The 23667-nt window shown below is 40.3% G+C and overlaps 1 protein-coding gene and 1 long non-coding RNA gene across 6 annotated transcripts in view; one reads left to right on the top strand and one right to left on the bottom strand.

Moving 5' to 3' along the window:
- The window catches only part of LOC127371816 (calcium-dependent secretion activator 1), a 225450-nt gene that overhangs the window by 118864 nt on the left and 82919 nt on the right, over positions 1 to 23667 (top strand). For 4 of the 5 annotated variants that reach the window (XR_007886457.1, XM_051414932.1, XM_051414928.1 and 1 more), the window contains exons 12-16: positions 6459 to 6595; positions 9090 to 9277; positions 19675 to 19776; positions 19865 to 19928; positions 20170 to 20293. Coding sequence is in view for 4 of the 5 variants with exons in the window: in XM_051414932.1 (XP_051270892.1) it covers positions 6459 to 6595; positions 9090 to 9277; positions 19675 to 19776; positions 19865 to 19928; positions 20170 to 20293 (615 nt within the window). In the remaining variant the exon portion in view is untranslated. Of the gene's footprint in view, positions 1 to 6458; positions 6596 to 9089; positions 9278 to 9641; positions 9813 to 19674; positions 19777 to 19864; positions 19929 to 20169; positions 20294 to 23667 lie in introns of all 5 variants that reach the window. The other variant, XM_051414931.1, reaches the window with a different exon arrangement.
- Positions 1 to 23667, bottom strand: part of LOC127371886 (uncharacterized) — a 174261-nt gene that overhangs the window by 116310 nt on the left and 34284 nt on the right. The window lies entirely within an intron of this gene.

Genomic DNA, 23667 nt, shown 5'->3' with positions numbered 1-23667 from the left:
AGCACGCAGAATTAAATGGGCGATGTCGACGTAGTGCGAGGCGAGACTCTGTGCGAGTGGGTGACACTGGGGATGGTAGGGAGGATCAGGCTTGCTGAAGGTAATGCGGAGGTTAGAGTGAAATTATTATGCGGGGGTAAAGCCCACAATTGGGCTATATTGGACCTGTGGGGAAAAAAGTAGGTACATTAAATGAAGAAAGAGAAACACAGGCTAAGTATAAAGAAACGCTGAGGTGACTGAGAAGGAATGGTAGGCAAAGAAGAGGATTTTGTGAGTTTGCTATTCGTCTTCAAACATGTCGCTGTCTGAAGGGTTGAGCATGAGCTCGTTCTCCGTGGTTCGAGGTATTCGTTTTTGTGTTTTCATGTGGAAAATTAGTCAAGGAGGGAGTGAACGGATAAGGTGTGCTTAAGTAAGTTTGAGTGGAAATTAGATAAGTGCAGGCCATGGTCTTTGTTCCCGAACCTAGTTGTAAAACTTAATTTAGGAGTACACGTACCACAATTGGAGAAACACTGCTATATCGGTGAGAAACGATCCAGTAAATCATGGTGGAGCAGCACATTATGTGTTTAAAGGTTTATTAGAAGGTTTGTGGTACTCGCTGAGGATTTGACATCTCTGCAAAGTTATCACTATGTTAAACAGAATATTATTTGGTGGTTTAATTAGCAGGGAGAGCTCACATTGATAAAACACTTGCCATAACTCAAAAATCTGAAAAATACAAACTTTCTTACTTACTTGCTTTGAATCGCATGCTGTCAGTCAGTCAGTTGAAACAGCTCCATTCCGATGAACGAGAGGGATGTGTGTTTTTTAGCTCAAGTGGTCTGAATGCAGTCTCATGTATGTGAATACATCCATGTCAACCTTTCATGTACACATTATCTCATACTCAAATTCCCTGTGCTGGAAGGCATAACATTTAACAAAAACCATGAAGAACCAAAACAAAGAAATTCCACTGCAGTCTCTGCAAATTCTGCATCTGTAGAACACAATGACTCAAAGGGAAATGGGAATGGGAAATGAGAAAGTGCTTCCTGTGTGCGTTGGTGTAAGTGAATTTACAGAGCGAGCTGTTTTTGACACAACCACTGGAGTCCCACTGACTCCCAGCAGCTGGTAATTACCAAGTTAAAAGTGCCAGGCCATGAATAATACAGTGAGGTTGCTGCACAATTAAATCAGGCAGCAATCAGTCAATGTTACCAAATAACTACTTGTCAGTTCACACCTGGATCAGCGCAATGAATAATAAAACATCATGTCACCCCCACCTACCCCCACCCCCATTTGAAATAGACTACATTAAAACATTGTAACAACAAAGGCAAAATAAAGTGATTTGTTTTCAGCTGCTGGGGGGTGAAATTGATCTTCACAGTTTACTCTTCTTCATGTTATGATGACTGACAGATTAATTTGTTTTGACATATTTTTGCGCAATAAACTAAATTATTATAATGTATATATATATATAGAATTTATATTCACAGACCTCCACACACTTAAACAGAAGAAAAGACATAATTTGCGTAGTTAACCCTTGTTGGATACCAATTGGAAGATACTAAATGGTGGATCTGCTTCTGAACTCAGATCAGTGTAGTATGTTATGCTGACAACACGAAAGCTAAACGAGGTAGCTACTAAAGGGATGAGTGATTTGTTCTTAGCCTATGATTCTTAGCAACAGTTGGCGGGTTTAGAAAGTGAAAGATAATACTGGTCACATAATATAGCTTAACATGAGAGGCAGGACTGAAAAAGTAATTACAGTTAAAAATGTAAAAATATTTGTAAGTAACACCTGTGTTGTGCTACCCTGAAGCTGCTGTGTGTGAGGAGTTCCACAGAAATGTCTTACCACAGAAACTGGTAAACGCCACAGAGATCAATCAGTTCACAGTTGAATTTGAGACATCAAAGCTGAACTCACACAATCCCAGCTCACACAAATACCTCCCATCTCACTATAGACGTTTAAAAACTACATCAGTTGTTGGAAGCTGTGACAAAATAAGGAAGTGTATTTTCCTGTGGTGTAGGTTAGAGATGTTAGGGCGTCAGTGGGGAAGTGCAGTGACAGAAATAACTACATGTGTCTCATGGTCAGTGCACAAAAAAGACCACATGCTAAATAGCCCCAAATGCTTTTGACCATCAAACCCAGGACCAGCAGTGTGTCCGCTGCCTCCCGGTTCCTCTCTTCTGGATCTATAAATGAATAGCAGCCATCAATCATTGTCAGGCCCATCCTTCCCCAGCCCAGACGGACGGGGGTGACTAATGTCACTGCATGTTACTGTCCAGCCCTCCCGCATCCACTCCCGCTCACTCACATCAAACAGACCTGACAGGCCACCAGCTACAGACCAAAGGGGCACCACAATGTCACCTTTTTAGATTTTTGGGGGAGGAGGGGGGAGGACTTGTTGAGGGGACACAATCAGCTCCCAGCATCCTGCTCTTTGTTTTGTTTGTTGATTGACAGCTGGGGTGCCTTCGTTGGGCAGTGAAGAGGACGTTGGCTGACAAATCTCTTGATTGCTGTGTAGCTCGGTGTAACCTTCATTCACGTCTGTCCCAGGTTTGTCCTGACTGACGGTCAGAGTTCTGACACTCAAAAAAAATGGTGGGGTGGAAGTATAGTCCACTCTATAGGGAGTAGGTAGTGATGTCAGGAACAGCCTATGTTATATTGACAGCCTGTTGCCTGGTAAAAGGTGAAACCAGTACCATGAGAACTCAGGGTGATGTGGATGAGCTGGCTGAAAATACTGATTGAGTGTTCTCCGTGACTGGGTTCAGTAGTAAGTGAACTTGTAAACGAGGCTGGTTTACCAACTGGGCAATGTTGTTTTCCTTTCAGTGTCTGGATCCCTTTTTAACACATGGTCAACATTGTGAAACAGTAGCAGTTTGGTTAGGTTCAGGCAACAAAACTTTTATAACAGGTTTAGGAAAACATCATGATTTGGGTTAAAATAAGTCACATATGTAATGTCATGAAACCTAAAACTTTTGGTTTCACATGGACCATTACCCGTGGTCTCCAGGGTGAAAAGTCCTGTGTTCGTGTACCTGTTTGTTTGTAGGAATTTGCAGAAAATCAGCTGGATCCTGCGTTATTACATAAGCTTGTGGCTTTGTCTTTTAAAAGAGCCCTGCATCAATTATTTTTCCTTTAGACCAGGGGTCTCAAACTTAAACTGGCTTGGGGCCACTGCTGGTATTGTTATATTATAGGTGGTCCACTTCAAGTACAGCAAGAAAGTGCAATATTCTGAAAATATCTCCATTACTAACATCATACTTGCAACAGCAGTACAAACAACAGCTTCTATACATTTTATATGTATATATATATATATATATATATATATATATATATATATGTATTATGTGCATGCATTTGCAGGCACCTTTTGAATTAGAATTGTTTTTTTTAATTATTTTAATTCTTTGTGAAAGAGTACTTTAAATTGATATGAAACAACTAGAAAAAATACTTAATAAATAAAATACATAATAATAATAATTCTTATAATTATATTATTTTTTTGACATCATGTCACGGGCCAGAGGGAGGGGTGTGGAAGGAAAAAGGCCAGAAATGGCCCTCGGGCTAGCTGATGTATAATCTTAAATAAAGACAAATTACCATTATACTAAAAATACTGTACTGGGGCCAGATAGGTAGGAGTACTATTAGGTGTCTGGATGTTAAAATATCTGTAGTGTAGTGTAGTAGTGTACACTGGATTTGAAGAGAACACAACAGATTCCCAAAAGCAAATTAGTGATTATATTGCACATTAAATGCATGTTTTTGGTCCCCTACAAAATGCAAAAAAAATCCCCAAGCCTTTCTATTGCACCCAGATGTAAGTATAGCATACCACCAGGAAAGCAAGTGAGAATTTGTTGTCAAATTCAATTTAAACCATCTATTTTTCAGACAAAATATGTGTGCAGCCACCACATCCTTGACTCCAGGGGGCTGGGGCCACCGACACTGCAGTGTGAAGTCGCATTAGAAAAATTGGGGGGTTAATGAGTGTAGTGGGGTAACTGTGGGATGGTATTATGGGTAACGCAGTTCTGGACCTTGGTAACTCTTGAGTTGCTTTACATATTACTGGGTTATAAGTGGTCAATACAATATCCTGTTTTATAAGGCAGTACGTTTATACAAAGCACAGGGAAGTGCTGGCAGTAGTCTTATTAAGGCAGTCCATTTAGCTGTACAGCTACTCCAAATTCTGAAGGCTTCACTTTTATTGGATGCTAAAATGACAGTCATAAGTTCTTTTTCAGAGGTAGAGGTAGTCACTACTCTGAGAGACTGTTAAGCCACTGTGCTCCTAAAGCAAGACCATGTTACTCCACAAATCTTGAGAAACTAAAACAGTTCTTGGGATTATGAAGGCTATGATGGCTTTGCGAGGCCATCTAGATTTTAAGGGCTGAAAGAAAACTTTAAAATGTACACAGTAGGCTGATATTTCAGCTTCTGGTTCACTTCCGTGCAAAACAGATAAGTAAAGTAAATTGTTAAGCAGCGGCTGTGGCTCAGAGGCAGAGCGGGTCGTCCACCAATTGAGAAGGTTGTTGGTTTGATCCCCGGCTTCTCCCGCCATGTGTTGAGGTATCCTTGAGCAAGATACAGAACCCCGAATTACTCCTAATGGGCTTTGCCATCACTGTCTGAATGTGTGTGAAAGGGCGAATGTGGCATGTAGTGTAAAAGTGCTTTTGAGTGGTTGGAAAGGTGCTATACAGTCCATTTACCATCCATTTAAAAAAATATCCAATTTAACAATGGCCGAGTACAGAAACTAAAAACATTCATTCTCTGTATGGATTTCATGTTTTACAAAGGGTTTACCTTGAGCCAGGCCATACAACAATGATATTTCATACATATATACACACAAAGTTTCAGGTATCAGAATAGGTATTGGGAAGGAAAAAATGGTTCCGGAACATCTCTAATAATGCCATGAATAGCCTCTACTTCTTCAATAGCTCTTATGTTCATGAGTGCACCTGTGCAACTGGCAGCAGTAAAATGCTGTGGTTGCACTGCTCCAGGTACTCACAAACTCTGACTAAAGGTATGTGGCCACATGGTAGTTCATTTCCAAGCAGCCATTCAATGCACTGTGGCAGCACCACTTCGCGTTTTGAGAAACTCATTTGCTGGGGCATCCGGTGCCACGGCTCACAAGACAGATTCAGCAACTGCATGGCTTATATCTTGCTTAAAATGTTTTCAGAAATACATTTCAGTAAACTATTATCCTAATACAATAGAACGTTTTCAAACAAGCTGCCATCCATTTTAAAACCCAGGAATAGCAAGCATTTGTCCAGTCAGAAGTGTTTGCGTGGTTGTAAGAGAGTATAGGGCGGCTGTGGCTCAGTGGGTGACTGTGGCTCAGAGGCAAAGCGGGTCGTTCCTAAATCGGAAGGTTGTGGGTTCGATCCCCGGCTCCTGGTGCCACATGTCGAAGTATCCTTGAGATACTAAACCCTAAATTGCTCCTGATGCCATGCATCGGTGTGTGAGTGTATATGAATGTTAGTTTCTGTGCCATCACTGAGTAAATGTGTGTGAAAGGGTGAATGTGACACATAGTGTAAAAGTGCTTTGAGTGGTCAGAAGGCTAGAAAGGCGCTATACAAGTACAAGTCCATTTACCATTTATAGCCTTTTGTGACTATAACTGTCCAATGCTGGGCAGCATCGCGATCCCTCACATCCCTAAACACCCCTGGGGATATGTACCAGTAGTCTTGTGGTCTTGCACCTTGCCCTCTCCGTGTGTGGATGTGTACTGCTATACTCTGTGTTTCAGCCCAATACAATGTAGTTACATGGACTAAAATAGAACCTAAGATGTTTAGAGATGCATTAACTCAAATTGATGCGTATAGATGAGAATGTATGAATATGCATGAACATAACATGACCCCCAGACCTCAGAACTAAACTTCAACCTCCAGATCAGCAGTCACTTCCTAAAAACTGCCTGAAAAACTCTCCTGTCCACCTTAACTCATCCCTCCAACCTTCACGAAGGGGCCATAATGAAGTCAATGCTGGACTGATTGGCACTTTTTTTTAAAAATGTGATCACTTGTTTGGATAACATCAAATTCAACTTGTACCCACTATGAATAATAATAAATTATGAATTTGCTGCCTTTTTACATTTTGCAGAGTTTAAATAATTACTTTATTTAACTTGCAGTTAACCCTACAGTACAGCATTGCTTTATTGTTGGCACTTAATAAGATTACTTGTTTTAATTACATTCTTGTAAGTGCTATGGCAAACTTTATTCTCGTTTTTCTACCTTGGTCTGACATTTGCCTTCTGTTTCTTTCTCTCTCTCCCTCTGTCTGCCTCCTCATTGGATGGGTAAATGGTTGTGTGCAGATGCTGATCGAGCCCAGAAGCATGGCATGGACGAGTTTATCTCAGCTAACCCCTGTAACTTTGACCACGGCTCGCTGTTTGAGCTGATACAGCGCCTCACTCTGGACCACAGACTCAATGACTCCTACTCCTGCCTGGTATGGAAGGGTTTTATATCAATGTAAACTTGTTGTAAGTAACACAGTGAAGGTAGACACTGAACTAGTTCAAGAATGAAAAAAGGGGTGCCTGAGAGAGGGGAAAGTTCAAACCCTGTTACGTCATTTTGTTCATAAGATTGTTGGATGCAACCTGCTTGATTGCTCTGTCAGAAAGGTAATCTGACAGGCACTTAGTTTGAAGAAGGCTTTGGGACCTGAAGCAAACGTGTCTTTAAAATGTGCCCATTTAGAAAGTTCTAAATTTACTTTTGACAGTGTGAACACACGTCAATGCAGGTAGAAAATGTTTCAGTATCAGCAAAAGAATTATCGAAAGGCTTTATGTTTGCAAAGGATGAACACATGGAGGAGAGAAGGCTGAGCATTAATGACAAACACACATCAATGCAAGTAGAAAAGGTTTCAGCATCAGCAAAAGAATTATCGAAAGGCTATATGTTTGCAAATGATGAACATATGGAGGAGAGAAGGCTAGGGCATTAATAACAAACTACTATTTTTAGTATGTTATGGAAAGGCCCCACAGATTTCTTTGTGTTTGAGTTGGAATCACAAAATCTGCATGGAAAAACTGTCAAGACATGTGGCATGTATAATGCCTTAAATGGTGGACAAAGTTTCCCCTTAAAAACGTTCAACATTCATTTGAAATGTTAAATGTTAAATATCAGATGTACACTGGTTCTGAATCCATATACATACATACACTGAACAAAATTATAAACGCAACACTTTTGTTTTTGCCCCCATTCATCATGAGCTGAACTCAAAGATCTAAGACTTTCTCTATGTACACAAAAGGCCTATTTCTCTCAAATATTGTTCACTAATCTGTCAAAATCTGTGTTAGTGAGCACTTCACCTTTGCCGAGATAATCCATCCACCTCACAGGTGTGGCATATCCAGATGCTGATCAGACAGCATGGGTATTGCACAGGTGTGCCTTAGGCTGGCCACAATAAAAGGCCACTCGAAAATGTGCAGTTTCACTGTATTGGGGGGGTCCGGGGGGTCCAGAAACCAGTCAGTATCTGGTGCGACCACCATTTGCCTCACGCAGTGCAACACATCTCCTTTGCATAGAGTTGATCAGGTTGTTGATTGTGGCCTGTGGAATGTTGGTCCACTCCTCTTCAATGGCTGTGCGAAGTTGCTGGATATTGGCAGGACCTGGAACACGCTGTCTTATACGCCGATCCAGAGCATCCTAAACATGCTCAATGAGTGACATGTCCGGTGAGTATGCTTCCCATGCAAGAACTGGGATGTTTTCAGCTTCCAGGAATTGTGTACAGATCCTTGCAACATGGGGCTGTACATTATCATGCTGCAACATGATGAAGTGATGGTCGTGGATGAATGGCCTCAGGATCTCGTCACAGTATCTCTGAATCAATATGCAATCAATAAAATGCACCTGTGTTTGTTGTCCATAACACACGCCTGCCCATACCATAACCCCACCGCAACAATGGGCCACTTGATACACAACATAGACATCAGCAAACCGCTCACCCACATGACACACGCTGTCTGCCATCTGCCCTGTACAGTGAAAACCGGGATCCGTGAAGAGAACACCTCTCCAAAGTGCCAGACGCCATCGAATGTGAGCATTTGCCCACTCAAGTCGGTTAGGACGACAGACTGCAGTCAGATCGAGACCCCGATCTTGACAGATTTGTGAACAATATTTGAGAGAAATAGGCCTTTTGTGTACATAGAGAAAGTCTTAGATCTTTGAGTTCAGTGTATATATAGTTTTCGAGATGTAGCCATTTCTGCAACCCACAGAAATACATAATGTCTCTAAGGTCTGCACAATGGAAATACTGGACCAAGAAAATGCAACAGGTTTTTGTTAATGAATCTATATTGTAGCAGTTCAGAATACATGTGTATCTGAAATTCCTTATCTATTGTTCTAGAGGTCCTTCCTTAAAAAATAGAAAAACAAAAAGAAACCCCTAGTGACTAAGAAAAACTGTAGCGTCATACTTCAGTGGATTTGTGCTTAGCTCAGGTAGAACTTTACGTGCTAGAAAGGTAAATAATAAATAAATAAAATGCCACTGTGGACATTCCCAGTACTGCAATAATTATTATATGCATCATTCCTAAAATAATGACACTATAATTATAATGATTCAATAAAAACTCTAAATCCAAGTTTGATAAACCATACTTTATATTCTATATATTAAAACCATTCACCTCACAGATGAAGAAGAATATGAAGAAAAAGAACAATACAACAAATGCAATCACATTCACAATAATATATTGTATTGTACAATATTGCACTCTGCAAAAAATAATTAGTAATAAATGAATAAATAGTTTAATAACCGCTTGTCTAGCGTTTGTATATGTGCATTAACACCCTTTTAACTGATCAAAGAAGTCACACAGCTCTGTGTGTGTGTGTGTGTGTGTGTGTGTGTGTGTGTGTGTGTGTGTTACCCACAGGGCTGGTTCAGTCCTGGTCAAGTTTTTGTCTTAGACGAGTACTGCGCTCGCTACGGTGTCCGAGGCTGCCATCGGCATTTATGTTACCTGAGCGATCTGCTGGAGAGGGCGGAGAATGGAGCCATGATTGACCCCACCCTGCTGCACTACAGCTTCGCCTTTTGTGCCTCCCACGTCCACGGAAACAGGTACCAATCAAACCTTCACCTCGGCCTGCAGGGACAAACCAACCTCAGATGAAAAACAATGTATAACTTTTTATAGTAAGAACTGATGTTGGAGCAGGGAAGTGATGACAAAGTAATGTCAAATGGGCAAGTGCACATATAGGATGCAATGACCCCCTTGTTTTTTTATTGTTTTGAGTTTTATGCGTCAATTTGTTTCTTCTTGCATGTCTCTTGGTTTTCACCGTGCATGTCTGCATGCTCACTTTTCCTCTTTCTTTTGTCTTTCTTTCCCTGTATAACCTCTTTACCTTGTTCACTTTTACCAAACAACCTTCACCCGCTGTTCCCAAAAATCCCTGCACTTCTACACAACTGCACCTAGTAAGCGTGTGTCTGAGTTGTTAAATTGGCCTGTATCTGAGGCCGAACTCGAGCGAGCCCTGTTCCCCTCTGCCCCTGAGCTCCCTGTCCAAACTGTTAAGAGAGAGCTCAAAATCATTGAGTTCATGAAGAAAAAAGACCCCAGATCCACAATATTCTCAGGAAGTCGAAGGTAAGTCATCATACAGTCTGTGTTGTACAGCAAGTGGGGAAATGTAACCATGTTTAAAACGTTTTTGCCATTATTCCTATCATTAGTTCGCCAAAATCATCATCAGCAGACAGCTACAACCCAATTATCAAAACCAGTTCATGTAAGTTAAGCTGAAGTCACAGGAAGTACCTTCACAAAATGTAGTGGACAGAGCCTTTTATGCCAGGGCCCGCATTGAGAAAAAAATATATAGTCCTGTGACTGACTGAGCCATAAAAAAGCCTAAAGAGCCATATAAATCCATGTTTAGTTAAGGTGGATTCACATTACCCCAGGGTTGTGTCATTTTTGATGTGTGCTTTCACTTCTTAACAAGTGTTTTAGATCAGTGCGTCCGAAACCTGGTGGTTGGAACACACCCTAGGGGTTCCCAAAGCCTCACAGGGGGTTTGCGAGGCCTTCTTAAACCCCTTAAAATGCCTGAACACAAGCTATACTCTCACAGCTTTGTCCTGCATTAAAAAAGGACCCAGTTAAAAGAGAGATAATTGTATAAAAAGTTCCTAAAGATATCGGTAAAACTCATCTCCGATGCAATATTCACAGGAAATAATCTGCATTGAGTATAACATAAAATATCCGTAAAATATGTCACTTAGTCAGGGGTCATCAGTTTAGTCAATGATAAGCAACAAGTTTGGGAACCACTGATTTTGATAATATGGCAATTATTATTCTTATTATTATTAGTTTTTTCCTACTGTGGCTGACAAGGGCAAATGCGCCGCAAACGGGCAAACACGCCGCAAACGGGCAAACGTGCTGCAAACAACAAAACACTGCAAACACGGGAATGATGCAAATCGAAAAACACACAAACAAATGCAACAGAAAAACGCAGCAACAGAAAAATGCTGCAACCACAGAAACGGAGCAGAAGCACAAACTTACAAACCCACAAAACAAATGCCAAAGAAAAATGCTGCAAATATCAAAAACACACAAAACAACAAAACAACTCCAAGAAATAAACGCTACAAATTCACTCGACAAAACGGAAGTGCACCAGGCCACTAGGGGGACCGGACCTGAGGGATGGACCAGTCCTGTGGGACCAGACCCGAAAGACATGAAGAAGAAGAAGAAGAAAGTTGGCTAAGTTTTGGAGAGGAGAGTAAAAAGATAAGTTTTCCTTTATGTCTTTTTTAAACACTTGGCCGTAATCTTTTATATTATATAATATTAAATAATATAATAATAATATTATTTGATATTATAATAATAATAATAATAATAAATAATAATATTATTATAGAAGAATATTATAATAATTCTTCTATTTTAGAAGAATATTCTTTTATAATCTAATATTATGGCTCATTCCTCCATAAGACTGCATGGTATCTGTTTTTATTGCAGCCAATGGAGCTCCCCCTGCTGGCCATTAGATAGAATGCAGGTTTAAGACACCTCTCCATTCGCTTCATTTCACAGACCCGGAAGCTCTGTCCATTATATATACTGTCAATGGTTTCACACGAGTGGAGCAACACAACATCATCGTCTTGATCTTGAACCAGAATTGCCCCAAGGATGCAGGCAGGTCTGTGTGACTGACTAAATCAGCTTGTTGTGCTAACCTCAACAAATGTTGCTCACAGTGTATAACTAAAAGTTTCCGGGAAGAACCCGCGCTTGTAAACTTCTGGTTCCTCATTACGTGCATCAGTCTACATCCCGTGTACTCTGCATGTCACATTCCAGACTTATACTACTGTAACAGCCCATGCAGAGTCTTGAACTCCTTAAGACCCTAAGCAAAGAATTGTGCTAAGGGGCCCTCCTACCTGCCCCACCGTCACACCAGACACCCTAGTGCTCCCACTACAACTACTACTTCCCCCTTAAAAACAGTTGGCTCAATCTTCTGATCTTAATAGTGGTAGACCTATATAGAACAGAATGGGGTGTAAACAATATTTATTCAATATAATATTTTCTATAGAATAAGTAGAACGATAAGTAAATATTATAAATAACAAAAGTTATAAGAGTATGATCTAGACCTGCTTGATCTGAATAGTGTAGTGAGATAAGTTTTGTTATGAATTTCATTTCAATTCAATTTTATTTGTATAGCGCCAAATCATAACAAAAGTTTTCTCAGGACACTTTTCAAATCGAGCAGGTCTAGACCGTACTTTACGTTACGTTATTTACAGAGACCCAACAGTTCCCACTATAAGCAAGACCTTGGCGACGGCAGCAAGGAAAAACTTCCTTTTAGGAGGCTGAAACCTCGGACAGGCTCTAGGTGGGTGGCTGTCTGCCTCGACCAGTTGGGTTTGGGGGGAGAGAGGGATTAGAGGGGTAGAGGGGATAGGCGGTAAAGGGAGAAGGCCTGGTAATTACTGTAGTCCAGTCCCTACAATATTATACAATTAATGTTTAATCAATAATATGTGAATCCATTGTGTACTATCTTGCATTAGTCCAACGTTTAGTTGTAAATCACCATTCCTATATATCCATATCATATACCTCATCAGACTGCCATCTTGCTTTCTTCACATCTCTGTTGAGAGTTGCACATGCGCAGTACAGCTGAACATAATGTTTGAATCTGTTACATCATCTGTAAACGCAGTACCACTGAGCACATCTGGTAGTTCCACCAGCTCTGCCTACATGATTCAGATTCAGATTGCTGTATTGTCCATTCAATTTGCATAAAATGAAAATGTATCTTTGACACTGGAATATGTCAAAACACACTATACACAACCATAAATGACATAGCAACACACAAAAACAGTAGAAAGTTACAGCAGAAAGTTAAATTGACTAGGTGGCATGTGATGGTAATGAAAGTGGTCACAACAATAAATAATACACAGCAATAATAAGTAGTACACAGCAATAACATGTATATTAAAAATAATTTAAAAGGGTATTAAAAATGGGGGTCAGGCAAGTTCCATGGGGCCTATTTAAACAGGTTCTTATTGAGGATGGCCACAGTTGTTGGAATAAAGTCTTTTGTAACTATTCTTCTGGGCCACTGGGATTCTTGGTCTGCGGCCTGATGACAGCAGCTGAAATGGTCAGTGGAGAGGATGGGGTTGTTGTAGATCTTATGTTTTACAACTCACATTTTAGATCCTTCAATCATCATCTGTGATAGGAGATCATCTGACGTGCTCAAAGTTAAAGAAAAGGAAAGTGTACATCCTGGTTAGAAAGGATCAAACCCTAAAGGAGCTCCTCTCCCGCAAGGCTTGTGACGAGTGGCCAGACAGAAGCCAGAAGGAGGGGTAGTTTCCCTAGTATCTCTTAACAAGTAGTTTAACCAATGTTGCGAACTTCCAGCACCAGAACTCAGAGCATTGGAGCAGCAAACAGAAACACAAGTGAAGAAAAAGGGTTTGCATTACTCTGCTGTATTTCTGTTTCAGGACGAGGTTAGTTTATCCATCCGTCCTTTATTCCAGCATGTACCCTGTTATCTAAGTTGCAGTATTTACCTCTCGTCTAATCTGCTGTGATGTCCGCAGACATCAAATCTGTCAACATCACAGTCAGCCGTCTGTGGATGAAGCCTAACAAAGATAGACGAGGGCCACTCCAGTGCTGAGGGCAAAGGTCGGGGAGGGCTGTCTGTCAGTGCCTCTCTCCCCCCTCTACCTAACCCATCCTCTTTCCATCCATCTACCCATCCATCCATCCATCCTTCCCTCTGTCTTGCTGACAAACAGTGGCTGAGGACTGAGGCCTTTTCTGATCAGCATGGACAGATGAACCACACTCGCTCCAAGAGGAACAGAGAAAAAATAAGAGAGGGAAAAATACTGGAGAAGACAGATATGAAGAGAAAAGGAGTTTCATTACAATCTATGGAGGCTTATCACTGTTTTATTTGACCAATAAGCATACCAAGGAGCTGTTTGGTTTAAACTAACTAGATTCCAACTGCCAGAGGAGTTCAGCACAGTCTGTTATTAATAATCAGAATAAATACACACATGTAAGTTCACATCTAATTGTGGAATTTTCTCTTCACCAAAATCCAAAAATAATGAGCCGTACATATCTACACATCCACATCTCTATGCATCAAACAAAGACCTGCTCCGCCGGTCCAGCCAGTCGCGCCTGGAGGTCAAGGCATGACAGGTTGACAGGTTGTCATGTGTGACGGGCCGAATGTCTCCGCTGCCAACGCTGCTGCGTGTGCCCCAGTGCACACACCTCATCAAGACCCCCCCCAAACAAACACACACACACAAACACCCCACCCCCACCCCTGCCTCCTAATAGCCTGCTGGCCTGGAGGTGTTGGTGCACCAAGTTGGACCCGGTTGCCCGGTCGCCTGCTAAAGTGTCAGGATTTGACTTCTGTCCAGCTAAATGTCCACTCCGTTTAGATCGGCTGTTTGTGAGGAAATGGCTTTCAAATAAACAAATAAAATATCAGCTGCTCTTTATTTGAAGATAAATAAATTTGATGTTGAAAATGGAACTGGAGCATGTTACAGCTTATACAGCTGCTGCTACGTGCAATTTTGTCATGTACTCTTGGAGTTTGATTTAAATTTCCCTTGGCAATCTAAAGAGCAAAAGTATCCAAGACAGTCATTACTTTAGTGAAAGTAGTAATTTCCAACCATCATGTCATCTTAGCTGCTATATTTACATTTTCTACTGATACACAGTATACTCTCCATATACAGGCAGGGTTGTGCAAACACATTGAGGTGCAGTGGTTGTGATATGTATGTTTGAAGACAGTTTATGATATAAGGTGTGGTTTGGATATGTATATAGAACATCCACAATAATTAGTCAATAAGTCAGTTTATAGCTCAATTTGAATGTTATAAACAACTTTTTTCAGCTCAAATATTTTTTGGCTACAATATTTAGAGCACTGACCAGTGCAAGGACCTATTTTATCTGTTAGAATTGGCTATTATTATTTTTCTGCCAATATGATCGCATTTTTGGAGCCCTGAACATGCTCGAAAACTCACGAAACTTTGCCCAAAATTCAAGCGTGGCGAAAATTTTATGTATTCTTTTGGATCCATGCACAGGCACCACAAAATGACTAAGCCACGCTCCCCCGAATCAGCCTCCAAGACACAAATGACCGACATGTACGAAAATTGGTATGCATGTGTATCATCATCATCAGACAAGCAAAAAAGCCTCTTGGACCCATAACCCAAACCCAACAGGAAGTCGGCCATTCTTAATTTCATTCAATTTTCATTTCATTTTCGGCTATTTTTTCGCGTTGTATTTGAACGTCCTACTCTTGAGGAATTTATCGGATCTACTTCAAATTGACGATTAAAAGTTGTGCTATTTGTGACTTTTCGGCAATGGGCGTGTCAAGTCGGCCATTTTGAATTGAGTGGTAATTTTTGTAGTGATAGCGCCCCTACTGGCAACAGGAAGAGATATGTTTTATACTCAGGTCTGCTCCTCCTTACAGGTAGATCAGATCAGCTTTATTTGGTCAGAAGATGCTTAAGATTTTGATGATGTGTTATGAATCTGTTGACTTTTCAGTATGTCCTGAGGTGGTTAATTCCATGTATCTCAATCAAAAAAGAAGTTGTATTTTTAGTGTATTTTATCCAATCTACACAAAACTTCATATATTTGATAGGAGTCCCGCCCTGAACACGTCTACATGCCAATATTCAGATATACTCATTGTGCCCCCTACTGGCAACAGGAAGTAAGCGCTGCGTGGCGATTTTGATGGGATTTACGTGAAATTCATTCATGTTGTGGTCCACATGTGTTACGCCAGCATGTGATGCGGCAGTTTTAAGTCTATTTGTTTCCTTATTTTTTTTATTTACTCTTAAATTTATCAACCCATATGACAGTTATTTTGTTGATTTTAATGATGTTCAATAAAAGGTCAGACAACCTGTCCATCACAGGCTGCCAGAGTCCAACTTGACATATTCACCAGTGATGTGTTGTTAGTGAACGAGTCGGCTCCTGTAAGTGAATGATGAGAGAGCCGGCAACTTATTTATTTATTTTTTTCAAATAACTGAATATATGACAACAATAGGTTGATCCTGTGACATATTTGTTAAATAAAATCCAGAAGTTTGTCACTTTGTAGTAACATTAAGACCCAAGCATGGTAAAAGTTTTGTATGCTTGCCAGTTGCCAGAATGTTCAATACGTGTTTAAACTTTGATGTTTTTACATTATTTAAGGTTTTTGTATTAATGATAATGTAAAATGATGGTATTCTGGAAATGATAAGGCTTAATAGATTGTATAATTTATGTTACGTATGTATACCAATACCAATCATAGGTCAAAATATAGCTAAATTTGTCTAAATTACAAAAGCCAGACGTACGGAATGAAGAGCCATTGGGGCTCTTATTGCTGAGCTGAGCCAAATGATCTGGCTCATTAAAAAGAGTTCTCATAACTAATATTCAAATGTCTTGTTTTATAGATATTCAGTTTAATGCCATAGCAGACAGGAATTATTTGTCTTTGAGAGACTGGAACCAGAGAATTTTTGCAGTTTTTGCTGAGAAAATGACCTGATCAAATAGCTGATTGACCATTTCAGCGCTAGACTGATTCTGGAAATGAAGTGTACCAGAATATATTTTGAAGATGACTACTTAAGGAGAGCAGTACGCTACACATGATTCCAGTAACAGCTGCATTTTTGGATCTTGAACCTGATTTGCTTTTAAAGCGGACATGTCTGATGGTAATGTACCTAAAGGACTTGATGAGGCTGTCCGCTGCATACACAAGGAGATGTGAAAGTGTTGCTGGCTCGCCGTCTGTCTGTCACTGATGGCTCATTTGCTTGTTGTCGTCATTGAAGCTGCGAGGTCACAAGGTCAAGCAAACATGAGGAAGCTGCCAAGAAACAACGCGCGGCTGGAAGAAGAAAAAAAAGAGAGAGAGAAAGAGCCCTGCAGGACTTAATTAGTGTGAAATTTTCCTCTTTCATTTTCTATCACGACATAAAAGGTGAGATGGCTTTTTACTGTGAATTTGTCTTATGACAGCTCCTCTCCCATTTTTGTGTCAAGATTGTATATACTCATGTTATTTCTGAAGCCACAGAAAAAGGGGCACAGAAAAAAACAGCAAAAAGGAACTAAAGATGATTATTGAACAAAAAAATCACCTTAACATTTTTTATTCTAAATCAGTCATTATGGTCCTGCTCTCTGGAGTTCTCAACCAGTGTTCCTCACACTTTTTACAGTGCGTACTACCTCATAAAACATCAGGCTCAGGCCAACTTTAAAATACAGCATCTTAGGCAGACCCTATTAAGCTACAGTCAGTTCACACAGGAGGCAGGTTTACTCCTCACAGGAAGATTATTTGTTGTTGACTGGTTGTTGAACTGGTTCTGTTTAGGATTCAATAACTAATCTAATCTGGTGTAAAAGGCTTTTTGAACCATTCAGTGTACCTCCACCAACTATCTTACCATCACATTTTAGCTCCTAACTAATTATGGATGTATGCACATGCTACGTGCATTTAGCTGAAACAAAATATTACAGAAAATGCAAAACATTTTTATTTTTGTTTGCTTTTTATTTGATTAAGTCTGTTGTAGGGATAGAATAATATACGATATTATCACGATAAAAAACACATTTATTGTGGTGTATTCCATTATCGTGACAATTGGGACAACAGGGAGCCAGTCATTCCAAAATCCTAATTCTGTCACCATGGCTGAAGGCTCAGCTTCTCCGTTATATTGTCAACAAAAAAATGAAACCGGATATCTGTAAATAGTATAGATTACAAAATAAAGAACAGGGAGATGTCTAACTGTGCTGCAACAAATATAAGTATTTCTAATGTAAGGTAAAGCGATTCCAGTATGTTTTAGTGCCATTTTAAAAGTATAAAGTATATATTCATGATTACTGTGATAATATCATTCCGTGGTAATATTGGCTCCATGCAGAGTGCAGCTTCAGGGTTTCCAGCAGCAGAGGCCTACAGGTGGCTGTGATACACTCAAAGTCTGTTCAGAGGTCGGTGATCGCTGATGCTAGGCCAATTGGTACCCCTTGAAATGTAACGAAGCACTCATAGAGCAAGTATACCCGCGCCCCCACTGCAACCACACACACAGACAGTTTCTCACTGTCTGCTGAAATGACATGTCAAAAGAGGAGGGGGGGAGGGAGAGTGTCATGTCTCCTGCTTCTCATCATGCTGTCATGGCCACCAGTCCAGCGCCTCTTCTGTCACATGCACTCTGCTCACACTCCACCCAGACCCAACCATGTCACAAACGATAAACACATCGGACACACACACACACACACACACACACACACACACACACACACACACACACCTGCTTGTAAAGCTGTAATTGCTGTGTTGAAATAATAAGAACTATATGATACAAGAGGGTGTCTTAAATACATGCATTTAAGTGTTAGCTGACCATAGCAGATGTATTGTTAACTATAGCTTTTCATCATGAAATCTGGCAGGAGTCATTCAAATAAATTACTTTTAATTTACAGAGAATAAACAGTGTGTGTGTGTCTGTTAATAGACGTTAATCATCATTAACGATAAGTCAGCACCTCTGACTTATCATTAAGAGTTACGCAGATTGGTGTTGTGTCTTTACAAAGAGTGAAGCTCTCAATTTACCAGTCCTGCTGAAGATTGTGTCAGAACAGAACAAATTTCAACCAATCAGATCAGCGAATCATATAACATAGTCAAACTTTTACTGAAGTCAGTCGGGAGAAGAGAGAACTTCTTTTCCATGGAGAAAATCCTTCAGTGTGGTTCTTTGCTCTTCTTTCAATGAAGAAATACTCTTCAGTTCTGATAGAACTGATGCTAGCAGTATCTACGCTAACCTCTTTAGCAGCCACCATAGCATACCTAGCATTAAACCACGGCCATAGCTCATGCTGTAGCTGCTAGTAGTTCCTTTGATTGACGCTGATTGGTCCGAACTACTGTGGATGGACACAAGTGCATAGCTTGAAGGCTGGCAAAATGGATTCTCACGTGATCTTGTGAGCCCAGTTGCCTCTAAAGGTTAACTTTTACTATTGTTGCCAGAGAATGAGATTGACTGTAATTTTGACATTCACAGGAGAAATTGAGAGCAACATTAAGTATTGTGCATTCCTCTTTGGAGTATAAATATTCTTCTCCAGTGAAACATCAGAGAGGTATGTTATAGTTTTCCAACAGCGATCCATGGCGTCAAGAATGTAGAATATGCTCCCATATCTTGATTGGTAAATGTTAAATGGACCACTCAAAGCACTTTTACATTACATGCCACATTCACCCTTTCACACACATTCACTCAGTGATGGCGAAGCCCATCGAACGGAAACTAATGCATTCATACACATTCACACTCCGATGCACAGCACCGGGAGTAATTTGGGGTTCAGGATCTTGCTCAAGAATACTCCGACATGTGGCAGGAGGAGCCGGGGTTCCAACCAACAACCTTCCCATTAGTCGACAAACTGCTTTGCCTCTGAGCCACAGCCGCCCCTTCTATGGAACCCATCTAAGTGTATTTCATACATGTGGAATCAGGCCCAAATTTCTCCATCAAGTCCAGGAAAAGTATCACCACAGAATATCACAAATTTTTTAGGAGAACCATTCCCAGATTTAGACAAAACTGCCAATGTGAAAACACCCTAAGATAAGTGCTTAATACTTCCACAGGACTTGCTTTCTGAAAGGATAAACAAAGGTCCTGGACCTGAACCAATCCTAACCCCAGCACGGAAGCAAAGGCTGCCTGGAGAGCAAAACCTTTCATTGGTTGTAAATGCTGTTGTCTTTCAGGCCTGACGGTATTGGCACGGTGATTGTGGAGGAGAAGGAGCGCTTTGAGGAGATCAAGGAGAGGCTACGGGTCCTTCTGGAAAACCAGATTACACACTTCAGGTAGGAACCATATATAACAACCATGTTATGCCATGCCAAACCGGACTGCTAAGGGTTCAAATGAAAATCCAATCTGTTGCTTCCACAGGTACTGCTTTCCATTTGGACGGCCCGAGGGAGCGTTGAAAGCAACTCTGTCCTTGCTTGAAAGGGTAAGTCATGTTTAATGCTGGACTTGTATATAAGGTAGCACTATTTAGATAGCAGATAGTTTATTTGTAACATTTAAACACCATTTACTTTTCTACTAGCTCAGTTGACAATAAGACATTACACATGTTGGCATTGATCCATATTTATGTTCTATCAGCGAGAGACAACATGTTGACATTTCTCCTCATTTGTCTTACATGGTTTCACTGAAAATACTGGTGCTGTGTCTATCCTTTTTAGGTTCTTATGAAAGATATTGTCACTCCGGTTCCGCAAGAGGAAGTCAAGGCTGTGATCCGTAAGTGTCTGGAGCAGGCAGCTCTGGTGAACTACCAACGCCTGTCAGAGTATGCCAAACTGGAAGGTAGGTTACTGCTTTATCAATTCTCCTTTGTGTTACTACTGTTGTAGCTACACACAGCATGGGTATTTTATTTTGTATGGTTGTTAATATAACAACTCCTAACCTGCTGAGTCAGTTAGAGTAACTGTGAGAGTTTTCTGTTACACAAGGATTCAGATGTGAGAGACGCTAAATGCAGTGTTGAGAGGATTTCTGAACTCAGTGGGGTAGAGCTTGCAGAATTGTGTTATATTTTGTGGTTGTTGTTTGAAAGCTTATGGAATAGACAATCAAAAACAGTTGTTAAGTAGGCGGGTACAGTCCGATACTCTGAACATTAAAAGATTTGGTATCTTTTATAGATTCCAGCAGTCTACCTGTCACAATCACATTTCCAGTAAGAAAACACATCTGCTAACTTCAGGTCAACATAAACAACAGTTTGTTTTCTTGTAAATTGTTTCAGTTTTTGTGGCCAGCATTTTTAGAAAAATTCAACGTTTTCACTAAGCTATTGGAAAACCTGATGTTAGCACATTTACAACAATGGTTCCCATTGGGACCAGAGTTGGGGATGGGGTTGACTTCTATAAGCCAATGTTGATAACGCTAGTTTCCGGAAATGTCAATGGGAATCCTTAGAATGAAGTAGCTATACAGTAATATATGTTTTTGCATTTATGAATTTAAATTATGAATTTCAAATCAAAGTCTAACTTCTAAATGTTTCTTCACAGCCACAGGTGCCTCTCTAATCATCTTTCATAATGTACTTAATGGCATGAAAGTGGTTTTAAGTGACAAATGCTATGTCCATCTTGCCTTATCTTCTGCCTATTTTAGTAGCAAATGTACAGTAAGTAAAAATGCATTCAATTCTTCGTCCACCATGCCTCAGCTTCTTTTTCAGCTGACTACTGCCTCTGTCTACCACTTTGGCCTGCCTGGTAGCTGAAGTGATGCTCCTTCTTTTCCCTCTTTTTCTGCCTTCCTCTTCCTCGCTCTCTGATGATTTCCATGCTCACTCCTCTTTTCCTTGTCTATTGGCTTTTGCTGCTTCTCATTAGCTGCTGTTTGAAAACACAAAGGCCAATAAACAAGACAGGATGGGACTGCCCTTTGTGGCAGTTCAGTGTTTTTTCCTGTTGCATGGTCCAGGTTTTCTTTAGTAGGCATCATAGATATTTTGCAGACCTCTGAAACATTGTATCCAAAACTGGGTCAGAACAAGATTGCTTTATTTTTGTTTATACAAAACTTCCACTGAACCTACTGTATCTGTGACTCTAATCTTCTATAGGAACACCAACATTTGGGAAATATGCTTATTTGCTGTCTTAGCTAGAAAGATTAATATCAGTTTCATCTCTGTCTCCAGTACAGGGATATGTCCTGGATATTAGCTTAGCATAGTCCAAAGCTGAAAATTACACTCATAAACAACTCCAAAGCAGTCTATTTTACACATTGCACATTGTTAATTTGCAAGCTAGTCAAAGCCGACAGCTTGTAAGTAATTTTTTTGTCAATTTTTGCAGAGCTAGCCTAGCTGTTGCCTTTTAACCAGATGAATCTGCATTTGTTCGGTAGATGCATCTGGCCACTCTTTCATTCAAACTGAATTCCGCCTATCCTGGATCTGGTTGGGCCAATCACAACCGTTTATTTAATATTATTCATATTTAATATAAAATTAATTAATTTTGTACGATGATTGACAGAAGAGCGTCACCGGTCCAGATTTTAAAAATGGAAAAGTGTCTTAAACCTGCATTCATTCTAATGGCCAGCAGGGGGCAACTCCATGGGTTCCAAAACACAAGTTTGATATAACATTATTTACAGAGACCCAACAGTACCACCATGAGCAAGCACTTGGCGATGGGGGCAAGGAAAAACTGCCTGTTAAAAGGCAGAAACCTAGGACAGATCCTTCGGCTCTAGGTGGGTGGCAATGGCAGTCAAGCAGGACCATGGCAGGAGGCTCCACCAGGATCCATGAGAACCTGCGAGACAAGAAAGCAAAAGAACTCCGGGGTAGAAAGTAAAGTTAGTAACATGCATTAATGGGACATCAATGAGTGCAGAAAGAGAGAGACCCGAAGAGAGGAGCTCAGTGCACCATGGGAAATCCCCCAATAGTCTAGGCCTATAGCAGCATAACTAAGGGATGGTTCAGGACTCACCTGATCCAGCCCTAACTATAAGCTTTATCAAAGAGGAACGTCTTAAGCCTACTCTTAAATGTGGAGAGGGTGTCTGCCTCCCGAACCACAACTGGAAGCTGATTCCACAGGAGAGGAGCTTGGTAACTGAAGGCTCTGGCTCCTGTTCTACTTTTTGAGAGTATAGGAACCACAAGTAGCCCAGCATTCAGAGAACGTAGTGTTCTAGTGGGGTAATAGGGTGCTATGAGCTCTTTAAGATATGAAGGGGCCTGACCTTGAAGAGCTTTGTAGGTGAGGAGGAGGATTTTAAATTCTATTCTACATTTTACAGGGAGCCAATGCAGAGAAGCTAGTACAGGAGAGATGTGATCTCTTTTTCTAGTTCCTGTCAGTACTCGTGCTGCAGCGTTTTGAATTAATTGGAGCATCTTAATGGACTTATTGGGTCAGCCTGATAATAAAGAGTTGCAGTAATCCAGCCTAGAAGTAACAAATGCATGGATTAGTTTTTCTGCATCTGTCTGTGATAGTATGTGTCTAATTTTTGTAATATTACGTAAATGAAAGAAGGCAGTCCTGGAGGTTTGCTTTATGTGGGAATTAAATGACATGTCCTGATCAAAGATAACTCCAAGATTCCTGACAGTGGTGCTTGAGGCCAAGGTAATGCCATCTAGAGTAACTGTATCTAGTCTCTAAGGTTTTTGGGGCCAAGTACAAGAATTTCAGTTTTACAGAGTTTAACATCAGAAAATTGCAGCTCATCCAGGATTTTATGTCCTTAAGACATGTTTGTAATTTAGATAATTGATTAATTTCATCGGGCTTGATTGATAGATATAACTGCTTATCATCTGCATAGCAATGAAAGTTAATGGAGTGATTCCTAATAATGTTGCCTAAAGGGAGCATATATAAAGTAAATAATATTGGTCCAAGTACAGAATCTTGTGGAACTCCATGACTAACTGTAGTATTTATTAAGATTCATCGTTAACATGTACAAACTGAGAACGATCTGATAAATATGACTTAAACCAGCTTAGTGTGGTTCCTTTAATGCCAATTTGATGCTCAAGCCTCTGTAAAAGAATATTATGGTCAATGGTGTCAAATGCAGCACTAAGATCTAATAATACAAGTACAGAAACAAGTCCATTGTTGGAAGCAATCAGAAGATCATTATTAAATTTAACCTGAGCTGTCTCTGTGCTATGATGAACTCTA

This window comes from Dicentrarchus labrax, unplaced genomic scaffold (genome assembly GCF_905237075.1).
Source record: "Dicentrarchus labrax unplaced genomic scaffold, dlabrax2021, whole genome shotgun sequence".
Classification (NCBI taxonomy): Eukaryota; Metazoa; Chordata; class Actinopteri; family Moronidae; genus Dicentrarchus; species Dicentrarchus labrax.
The sequence above is the reverse complement of the archived record's forward strand: the minus strand, read 5'-3'. Positions and strand labels throughout refer to the sequence as shown.